This window comes from Spea bombifrons, chromosome 1 (assembly GCF_027358695.1).
Source record: "Spea bombifrons isolate aSpeBom1 chromosome 1, aSpeBom1.2.pri, whole genome shotgun sequence".
NCBI lineage: Eukaryota > Metazoa > Chordata > Amphibia > Anura > Pelobatidae > Spea > Spea bombifrons.
This window is the reverse complement of record NC_071087.1, coordinates 144,918,298-144,930,110: the sequence shown is the minus strand read 5'-3', so window position 1 is coordinate 144,930,110 and position 11,813 is coordinate 144,918,298. Positions and strand designations below refer to the sequence as shown.

At 42.0% G+C, this 11,813-nt stretch overlaps 1 protein-coding gene across 1 annotated transcript in view; it reads left to right on the top strand.

Moving 5' to 3' along the window:
- Positions 1-2,647: 2,647 nt before the first annotated feature.
- The window catches only part of AP3B1 (adaptor related protein complex 3 subunit beta 1), a 109,945-nt gene continuing 100,779 nt past the window's right edge, over positions 2,648-11,813 (top strand). Inside the window, exon 1 of the mRNA XM_053447976.1 lies at positions 2,648-2,872. Coding sequence (XP_053303951.1) covers positions 2,730-2,872 — 143 coding nt within the window. The 5' untranslated portion in view covers positions 2,648-2,729. The remainder of the gene's footprint in view (positions 2,873-11,813) is intronic.

The following is an 11,813-nucleotide window of genomic DNA, read 5'->3' as shown; positions in this document are numbered from 1 at the left end:
ATCCATTAAAACCATAGAACAATAACTTAAGGATGTAAATGTGTAATGGAAATAATGGTATGAGATGAGGTGCACGTGCTAGTAGTCCCTGGTTTCAGACACTTTACATGCCGTTCATGTGTGTACGGGAAGGCATTAGAGATGTCTTTCACTAACTGAGCTCCCGCTGGTAACATTGTAAGATGACCATTATATGGCAACACGTTTTGTGTAAAGTTACATGGGTGAGCCATAACACTACTGATAAATCGGAAGCAAATGCTGACAATTTTAAAATGTAGCCATATTGGCATTAGTCCGCGGACTGCTGTCAGGAGGAATGGATGTGGCAGCTTGCGAGGTGTCAGTGGCAACTGTTATTGCAAAACCAATGTTTTCACTTTTATTTATGTATTTTTTAGTAATGCTCTCAAAAACGCAGTAACGTCTAGTTTTCTCAATGACTATTGAAGTAATCTTCGATATTCAGTGTCTTCTAGAAAAGAAACTGATTTTACACCTGGATCTGTTTGTTCACTTTTCTGGCAGCTGCCCTTCATGTTATCAGACAGCCCCGCTACTGGCTAATGTTCTTTGCCTTCCACCCCTATTGCCTACTCGTTCCATTACTCACCTAGGTTTGATTCTTGCATGACCCTTCAAACGTATAAATACATCACCAAACGCTTGATAGCTTGAACAGCAGTGGCCAAGGTTTGACATTTATAAGACCATTTTTCCATATGTATGACAAAGTTGTCTCCGAATTCTTCTGCCATTTAAAAGGCCGTACAGTTCATAATTAAAAAGTATTATTTCATTAGAGTTAATATAACATGATTTCCGTGCTCATTCAACAGATTAAGTCCAGGCATACGTATGGACTAAGAGACAGGCAAAGCATGGTTTGCGAGGATGTTTTTACACACATACTCCACCTAGTGGATTATTTGTGACAACAAATAACCCAAAGTGTAGTATGAGTGAGCTGACCCTGCATAACACGTAATTAAATTGGTGAGATGATGTTTAATACATCTCTTCACTTTAACTACACATTATACATTACCAGCCCTGACATTTCTCATTGGTCTTGCTCTGGTAAAGACATGAATTAATTTTTTTCTTCAAAACCCAATTTTATTGATACAGTTTGGTTCTGTACATCAAATTTTAACGTATTCTCTGACAAATGTGCTTCTTGATCCATCTGATTACTTTGGGCCGGTGTACGACTCTTGATTTTTGCTGGCAGTAGGATCATGGAGTTGGGAAGATCTTCAGATCTCCCCTGACTGGTTCAAGGAGCTATAAAATCAATGGTGGTCTGTGTTGGAAGGTGGCTCTTCAGACCCACACCCGCCGGACACATCGCTTACAAGCTTAGTGGCTAGAGGGCACGGAAAGGAATGCATTAAAGTTAATATGATGGCTGGAGTGTGCCTTTAAACTGCCAGGGCTGAAAGAGTCCAGTTCAAATTAGTACATATTTTTCAGTAGGGGCAAGTAATCTAATTGCAACTTATTTTCCAATAATCCTGTCTGTGTATCTGGGCTAATGTGCAAAATTATTTTTTTAATTCTATTTGTCTTTTGTCTGTGGAATTCATGTTTCAGAAAGTGATGAAGGCCTCCTTAGAAATTACTTTAAACTATGGCTGCGCCCTGGAGGCACATGATCAGTCATGTGATCAGCTGGCTCAAATGCCTCTCATTGTCACTCCAATAAAATTACTGACGTGTGGGTAATTGTTCTGCATGAAGGAGAGTTTTGAACAAAATGTGCTATATTTCCTAGCAAATTCTTCTGGGAAAGATCCTAAGCACATGACGTGGAAGTTTATTTTGTTTAAATACTCTTTATTGCATCGTCTTGTGACAGGTTGAGCACTTTTTTTCATCATGGGTATGGATCATGGCGTTGGGAATGGAGAACTTTGCCTCTAAACTCAATTTGAAACACAGGGATCTTAATAGATTGCATGTGGGCATATGCCAAGGGGCATCTGGTGGGATTCTGCAGAATTCTCTAAATTCAGTTGTAAGGCGGGTACCATGAAAATGTAAAAAGATCACAGTTATCAGACATGAAAGTGCGCGTGATGGCTAGAGTGTCCCTTTAATAACTGGACACGCCACCCCTGAACTGAGCATTGTACATTAGGCCCGGGGCTGGGCTTTACACGGTCATCCACAGCGCTACTCGTGTAATGCGAGCAGAATGCCTGTAATAATGTAGAATAGTTTAATATGCAATCTTCTTTAGCGAGGCTGTCAGGACATTAAACTGTTCCTTTAGGGTATTTTTGCACTATTAGCCCTGTCAGACCAGGTCCCTTCATTCAGTTTAATTTATGCATAAAATGGGAGACATGGCGTTCACTCCAACCTACTAAGTATCGTAATCCTATTTAAAATGTAAATCGCACAAAGCAAACAGCAACCGGACGCTACACCTAAACTTTCAAAGCCAACTAAAGGGGACAGACTTCTCGTGACGTCACACTCAAACGCGTTCCACTAGTACACAGCGTTGACATTCCCTTTGAGGCAATAGTAGCGCCTGATTGGTTAATAGTTCGTTACCATAGTACACCCGGAATTCCTCGCCGGCAGTAGCCCCGCCCTCTTCTTCCTGCTCGCTGTGCGCCGTGTCAGCGATTTGTCACGTGACCGTAATCCCTTACTGCCTCTCCCGGCCCCCGTGACGCCGACAGCCGCTGCCCGTTTTACAGAACACACAGTTTACAATGTCTACCTCCAGCACCAGTCTCACCTACAACCATGATCAGGGCGGAGGCGGCGCTGAGACCGCGGAGCTGGCGCAGGAAGCGACACCGACCGGCAACTCCACACCGGTGGGATTCGGCCTGTTCAGCATCGATCTGAAGAAGTGAGGAGTGGGGGAGAGGGCGGGCGAGTGCTCGGAGTGCCCTGTACCAGGCAGTCTGGGCTCCCAGGGGTTTAGGGGGCTCCCAAACTTCAGATCTCTGTGTTTCATAACGGGGGAGCTGCCTGTCACCCCAGTGCCGCCTCAGTACTGTTTAAATGAACTTTATAATCTAACTGTAGCTTGACATGTTATCCACACTGCCGCTAGCACCATCATATGTATTTTAATGCATGCAATAGCTACATGGCCACTTTACATGTTCATGCTGCCCCCCTGCAGAATCCCCCATAAGTAAGCATGTGCCCATCGAGATACTGCACCTCCAGGGAGCTTATGTGCCCCTGCGCAGAAAGTGCTCCGATTGTTTTCATGGGGAGTGCTTTCCTGCTGCTGATTGGCTGCTTTAAGTGTATTGACGCATCAATGACAGAATCATAAAACCTCCTCAGTCCTGTTATGCAGGGCCGGCCCTATAATGGGGCAGACTGGGGCAATTGCCCCAGGCGGCACTTTAGAAGGGGCGGCACTTTGCCGCCCCAAGCGCTTTTTTTTGTTTTTTTTTTTTGAAGCGGAGGAGAGAGAGAGGGGCACCGAGTGGTTTTCGCTTACCCGCTCGGCGCCCCTCTCTCTCTCTCCTCTGCGGCGAGTCTCCCTGTTCAGTCTCGGTGCCGGCTTGTAATGCAGAGCGCCGGAAGTGACGTCAATTTCCGGCGCTCAGCATTACAAGCCGGCACCGTGGCAGAGCAGGAAGACTCGCCGCTGGACTGTTTAAAGGTAAGTACCGGGGGGGGATCGGCGATTTTGGCGTCGGCGAAGTTTAAAATGCCGCCCCCCCCGGCGTCGGCGGGGGGGGGCGGCGTTTAAAACTTCGCCCCAGGCGGCGTTAAGTCTTCGGCCGGCCCTGCTGTTATGGGTAACGAAAAGGATCCAGTCTTTACTCCAACTATGATTGGACCTTCATATTAAGCCCCACCCAGCATGTGCGACAATGGTTCTCAGAAGAGAAAATACAATTCTATACTTAATTACAGTATTGTGCAGCGCTATGGAATATGATGCTGCTATAAATGTGATATGCTGTTCAGTACCTAAGCAGTTCTGTGTTTGCGTTGGATGTTTAGAATCGGGTTGTTCTCTCCGTTGGCAGCGATGCCGCCGTTTATGTCTATCGATATTATGTTGCGCTGTGTTTTTTTAAACATATTAGCCATTGTGTTCTGGCTTTATGTTCAGACAAACACCGGGACTTCTTATCATACTACCTTCTAGTAATCAATAAAGTGACTCGGTCGCAATCACCCAGCCCAGCGCACTGATTAATGGAAGTCTATGAAGGAATGGACTTCATTAGCATTGCCATAAAGAATCGGCTCGGTGTGGTGTCCCTCAAAATATCTTACAACAATGGCAGCCTCCAAGTCTGCGTATAAAGGATGTTAATACCTTCATTACTATATACAGGACTGGATTTTATGCTCAAGAAGAAAGATTTTTTCCATGGGACTCCCCATTTAAGGCTGCAGAGACACAAGTAGCTGTATTGGTGGCGTTGGCTAATGGTAGCGTGGTAGGGTTTTGTATCGGTTTATTGTGTTGTTTAGTAATTTAGGGTCACTTGCTGGTGTTGGGTACCCTGTGAAAATATACAGTATGTTTAACAAGCTTCCAGAGTTCTCCCGTGGGGAAGACCGATGAGGTTCTATGTAAAGATGTACAGACTGGTTGAGCAGAAATGAACTCTCAGGGTTATGACCTTTAGTATGGGTTGTAGAAGCTCTTCTCTGTATTATGGCGAGTATATTGTGCTTATTGTTTTTTATCATTATAAATCATTTTTTTAAATTCAAAACGTGTGTATTTGCAAGAATCCAAATTAAGTTTTAATATAAAGGCCACATTCTGTAACTCCCAAGAATGGAGCTGCAGCGTGTTTTGAGATGTTAGATGAAGACGGCCGTCATTGATTATGGATCCAACTCATGTAACGGGCGTTTCTACATATCTACGGTACCGCCAGGGGATTCCCATGAACGATGTATAAACTCGTGTAAATATTTGCTTGTTTAGATGCGTTGCAATCCGTAATCAATGACAGCAGGCCAGACAGGGTCCTTGGAGAAGGTCCTTCTTGACCTCTGCAGATTGGTGCGGTTGGTTAGGGAATGTTTTATGGAATGGTTCGGTGTTGATAGAGGATTTGGGGACTTATGCTTGTGTCCTGCCAGTTTTGCTCTTTTGAGACTGCTTAGGCAATGAATATCTAGATAACCTTCCCATTTTAGGGTATATCAATAAGTTAAGTTTTATAGGAAGGGTTCCTTTACTTCTGGTTTGAAGTGATTAAAGTGATGTTCTGGTCTCTGTTGAAGTTTCCATTTTTCTTCATTACCCTTTGAATGCATTTTGCATTCAAAACATCCAGAACATATTATACTAAGGACTCCTCATACTGTCCTACCTCCAAGAAACTTTAAAAAGAAATAAAAAAAAAAACCAAACACCCCGTGTGGCTTCATTAAAGAAGCCCATCATCGACCTGCAACATTCAAGAAGAGGGGCTGAAGTTCTACAGAGATGTCCCTGCGAGCTCAAATCCCAAAAGTACACGGCAAACAATGGATGACCTGGAAATGCGTGCAGCGACCGTTACTGTTTACCAGTAAGAGAATATTGGCGGGTTAATGAAGTTGTGTTTTAGGGAAGCTACAGTTTTTTTGACTTTGCGCGTTTTAAGCATTCATTGAAATAAAACTACATTGTAGATGACTGGATGGATACAGTGTCTGTGTGTATATAATATATATGTAATGTATGTATATATCAAAGATTTGAAATGTTGTAAAGACTATCTGTTTTTATAATAAGGTCTGGCTGGCTTTTTTAATTTATTTCATATTTGTTTGCGGTTGGGAGGTAGTCCCGACGCCCACGCAGCTTGTGAACGTCTCGTTATTTGATCAGCGATAGTAGAATGTTACACGCTTCTTTTGTTTTCCGTCTCCCCACCTGCTTTTTACTGACGCAGGCGGTGTTCCTGAATACACAGCCTTGGCTCAGCCTGCTCGGAGGTGGTCCTCGGCTGGGGGACTTGCAGGATTGTTGTCCTGTGGTGACCGCTTTGGTTAAAAGTACATCCGTTGCCGACGTATGCGTATCATGCCCCGGTATGATATAATCTATTAGTGTTGTTAAGTCTCATGTCCTCTCAGGTCTCATGATTCCCTCACACTGTGATAGAATGTGCCGTTGCTCTTTTACCAATTAGTTCAGGGCGATGGAGACACAGAGGTCTCCTTTATACTTGTTGTCTATGACTTATGAAGGATTAGGGCCCTTTTCACTAAACGCCAATGCTGTAGTGATCTTGCTCACGTTCTGCTGTGATGCAGCAAAAGTCTTTTTATATGTGAGTTCACAATATGGCTTATATTTATCTTGCTAATAAATTAATCTTGTATCTGTACTGTTTTTGTTCACCGATCATCAATCCTGGTGCAGTCACCATAGCAACCAATGGCTAATGTCTCCACATTTTGCTTTTGGCACCAGAGTAACCATTTGCACTTAACCCCCCCGTGTCTCATTTTATAACTAGCGAGGGAAACGTGTTTTAGATTGAATAAAGCTGGCAGACCATTATGTCCGCAGACACTGACTGGGAGTCTTGTATATTATCACGGCATTGTATATTGGGAATGTGTTTTTTGTATGGTATGCACTGAATTCTTGCTTTGTTTTGTGTATTTTTTGGTCATTTATTATTCTAGCAGCAACCCGGGAATCTGAATATGTATGTCTTCTGAGGTTGTGCACTCCCCTATATATATATGTACTGTGAATGTAGGCCGCACCCTAAAAGTTTGGTGCTATTTTAACCCGTTGGGTGCTAAGCTGGTTTTCGTCATTTTGGTGCATCTCGCGTTTAAACGCGTTTAGAAGTACATTTCTTGGGAATAAACTATACAAACTATATATTGTTTTTTTCATCATACCCAGCAGATTCCAAATATACCATTTTTATATGTGTATGTCTCATTAGTTTGCAAAATAAAGCCAAAAATGGGGAAAAAAGTGTATTTTTTCACTTCAGACTCAATAAAAACTAGTTTGTAATTTTATTTTTCTAAACTCTAATATCAAAACCTGTGTTGCTAAATATTTGTAGTAGGTAACCGGTCTCAAATAAACAGAATTTGAGAACAGTAGACTGTTTTTCTAATATTTCATTGCTAAAAGTTCAATTTACTAGACTATCACAAAATACATCTTTGCACGGCTGGCGTCAATTAAACAGCTCTAGCTGCCCGGGATGTTAAAATATGCCAACAAAACTATATATTTTTAGAAACTACACTCCCAGCTTCAGCAAATGAGGTCTTATTTGTATTTGTCTCACAAATCTGACGTGCACAACAAATAAGTGAATTTCACACTTCAATCACAGCGACAAGTTCATTTATGTCTTGCACACTCCAGTCTTGTGCTACTAATACATGCAGCCCCTCATTTGATGCGCCAAAGGGTGTAGTTTCTGCAAATGTATACTTTATGTACCATAATTTAACTTTCCAGCTGTCTAAGCAGCTGGTGAACGTCTGTGCGGTACGCGTAGACAACCTCAGCTGCCGGCACTTCTGCCGGGGCCTCTATGGTGAAGCCCTGGAAGGTTATGTCACGCCGGTGCTCCACCATAAAAGCCCTGGCAGAAGTGCTGGCAGCGGAGGTTGTCTATGCGCATCACGCAGACGGCTGCCGGAGAGAAGGATCCAGGGGATCTGGATCCTTACCCTGCTGCTTACCCACAGCAGGGATAAATGAAAAAGGAAAAAAAAACACCCACCCGTCGGGCGATACTGATTGCGCATTACTGCGCTAAACCCCGAATATAGGCCGCACCCCCACTTTAAATATTAAAGTGGGGGGAAAAGTGCGGCCCATATTTGGGCCAATACGGTATATATTTCTGTTCATGTATTAGAATGTGTGTATATAAAACGAAAAATAATAATGAGAGAGGGAAGAAGTAATTATCATATCACTGACTTAATGCAGGCTGCCCAGTGTCTGTGAAAGGACATGACAAAAGATGGGAATTCCATACTCAGTAGAGAGAATTGCTGGTTTTGTTTTCTCATTTTCTCCAATATTCCAATATGGCGGCACCCACCACTTTCTGTGAATGTTATCAAGCTGCACGTGTCGGGGGTTCTCCTTTACACCAGGAAAGTCTAAGGGATCCTTATAAGTATAACTTGGGGGGGGGAGGAGATAAAGTACAGGAGGGAAGTACAGAATGTTCCAACAAGAGTTTATAATCTGAACATGGAGAGTCAGAGGCTGGCATGTAATGTAAGGAAGGCTAGTACATTGAGGGGATGTAAACATGCGCGGGGCAGGCATCTCCGGGATCTAAAACAAGACCAAGGGGACTGATTAAGCTCCGAGTCTTTGCATCAGGAAAAATGGGCATACTAGATGGCCAAATGGTTCTTACGTTTACTTTTTGTGTTATATAACTGAAAACATTGCAATACACTTCATGTATTGTTTAAAGTGAAGTTGTTTAGCAGGCCTGTTGTCGTCGTTGTTTTCCACCTGTTGGCGTTCATTATGCAATTGGCGTAGCTGGCCGCTAGTAGACAAAGGTTAACCCGGCGGACAGCGCTGTGTGTAATAAAACACGAGGAATGTTTAGTGAATGGAGATCAAACTTTTCAAGCTAGTGAGGTGTGAGGACTCTTCAGAAATAGTGACAGACCGGTAATGTGTATATCTAACCAAATAACCATAGCTAATGGGATGGAGTAGTGCTATTCAAAGCCATTGGGAGCTTTATTTATTATTTATGTAATTTGTGTTTGACGCCTTTTTCACAAACTAAAACTAATCCGAAATGGATAACTGGGCTCTTCAGTTAGTGTCACGCTTTGGGAATTGTAAGTTAACATGTTGTAAACATCGCGTGGTTGCATTAGATGAGTTTGTGTGTTTATTGTTTTTTTTTTTTTATATATATATATATATATATAAAATATAAAATATATTATATATATTATGTTTATTGAATTTAGATTAAGATGAGTCAATTTGCGTAATATTTTGGACCCTCATAATAAGATAACCCTCCAGATTTTGAATATTAATTTAGAAAAAAAAGGACTGTAGTTTGGGGTAGCCGTATTAGTCCAGTGTATAAGAATGCAAAAAAACAGAATGTTGCAGAATCTTGTAATACTTTTTTTATTGGACTAACAGTATTTAAAATAATAGACGAGCTTTCGGGAGTCCTCTCTTTATCAAGTCAAAAGCATTTCTGACCAAGCAAGTGAAAAACACAGTTTAAAACTGACCAGTACATGTTCTGATACAGGGGTTAAAACAACATGGTAGAGAATTTGCAGCCAAAAAACTAAGAGGGTCGTAAATAGTAAATACACTACAACAAGACATACAATATTAAAGGATCGTACTCATGCACTTCACAAAATGTTGTATACATGATTCAATGCACCAAATGTACAATAGGGTGTTACATCGGTGAAACCTGTCAGCAACTCAATAAAAGGATGAATCTGCACAGATACTCCATCAACCATCATGATGAAGAAAACCTTTGCACTCCAGTTGGGCACCACTTCACCCAAACCGGTCACTCCGTACATGACCTTAAAATCAAAACACTGAGAGGTCATTTCAAAAACACCCAAGAAAGAAAGACATTTGAAGCCAAAATTATACATTTTTATGATTGTAAAAACAGAGGACTTAATGTGGATTTGAGCTTCTTAGCACACTATCAAAACTTCCTATAACCTGTGCTTTTTTTTTTCTTTCTTTCTTTCTTTCTTTCTTTCTTTCTTTCTTTCTTTCTTTCTTTCTTTCTTTCTTTCTTTCTTTCTTTCTTTCTTTCTTTCTTTCTTTCTTTCTTTCTTTCTTTCTTTCTTTCTTTCTTTCTTTCTTTCTTTCTTTCTTTCTTTCTTTCTTTCTTTCTTTCTTTCTTTCTTTCTTTCTTTCTTTCTCTTCTTCTCTCTCTTCTCTCTCTTCTTCTCTCTCTCCTACACGCTTACTCATGCCCCCCCCCTAGCCTTATCTGTGCAGTATATGCCACTATTTACGACCCTCTTAGTTTTTTGGCTGCAAATTCTCTACCGTGTTGTTTTAACCCCTGTTTTAACCCTGTATCAGAACATGTACTGGTCAGTTTTAAACTGTGTTTTTCACTTGTTTGGTCAGAAATGCTTTTGACTTGATAAAGGGAGGACTCCCGAAAGCTCGTCTATTATTTTAAATACTGTTAGTCCAATAAAAAAGGTATTACAAGATTCTGGAAAAAAAAAGGAAAAAGCCTGAATATAAGACTACTCTATAGGAAAAAAGTTTTACTAGTAAATATTAATTCACATAATTTTTTTTTATATTTAATAAAAACTACCGTATTTGCCCAAATATAGGCCGCACTTTCCCCCCACTTTAAGTCTTTAAAGTGGGGGTGCGGCCTATAATCGGGGTTTAGCACAGGGATGCGCAATTCGCATACCTTTGAACTCTCCAGGTTTGACCGGAGATCGCCGGGTGAGCGCTGCTCCTCCGGGTCGCGGGAGCGGGGTCTTGACACGCACCACTCCCCGCCCATTTCCCCTTTAAATGGGGGTGTTTCCCGCTGCCGTCAGTGGGACCGCCCACCGATGTCAGCGGGACCGCCCAATGACATCAGGGTGTTTTTTTTTTGTTTTCTTTTCCATTTATCCCTGCTGCGGGGAAGCAAAAGGGTTAGGATCCTCCTCTCCCGCAGCCGGTGTGCGTCTGTGCGCGTAGACAACCTTCGCTGCTGGCACTTCCGCCGGTGCTTTTATGGTGGAGCACCGACGTGACATAACCTTCCGGTGCTCCACCACGGAAGCCCTGGCTGGCCCTGCTAGACACTAGGGGTGCATTGGTAAGTCTGGGGAGGGGGGAGTGGCATTTCTAGGGGGGCATAAATCATATCTGGTGTGGCAGATGGAAATATCTATAAGTAAGCTGCACTATGACCTTAAAATGGCTATTGGTTTTCCAGATTTCTGTTTATATATAACATATACTGACTAACTGCATAATAGATCCCAAAAATGTTAGAATACATGTATTCCTGTTTATTTAAAATACTGTTTTAACATTCCACTTTTGTGTATTTTTTCTTTAAAATAGCACAAAACTTTTAGGGTGTGACCTATAATCGAGCCAATACTGTATGATTGAGAAAAATGTATTGTTTTTATTTACTTTTATTTGCCAGAGAGAAGGACCCGGGTCCCCTGCAGCACAGCGGGGGATCTGGATCTTATTTTTATAGTCAGACCTCTATTTGAGGTTGGATTATAAAACAACCTTAAATATAAGAAGAGAGCATTTGCTCTAGAAAAAAACATCTTGTATTCAAGCAAATACGGTATTTCACCTACTAATAAGAAAGGAGGCTGGCGTGTAAAGGAATTTGTTATCCTATTACTGAATACTCTGCCCTCTTGCTCCTTTACCAGCTGATCTTGCCTGTGCTGGAGGAGCAGCAATGCCCATTTTTGTTTTCAGGGAGCAGTGGAGTAAGCCCTGCATGGCAGTGACTTCCAGAAGTCAGTAGGATCGGATCACCTGTGTGCCAGGCGTTGGGGGTACATGTACTCTCATTGTGTTCTTCCCTCGTAGCGGGTTTCGGGTATGATAGACATGCCAGCGTGCCGTCGCAGTAAGAGCCTCGGGACCAGAATTACAAGCTTGTTACATGTAGAACATTTATTCATTTCATGGTGCTGTTTTAGTGCCCGTCTCATGGATATTCTATGTCCTGTTTTATGTGCCATTTTATTTTAATAAAAACAGAAGCTGTAGGTGGTTTTGGTTGAGTCTTGCATCGCTACAAGCTGTGTTGGCGATACATCCTCTGTATAAGATGGAGAATTGGCAT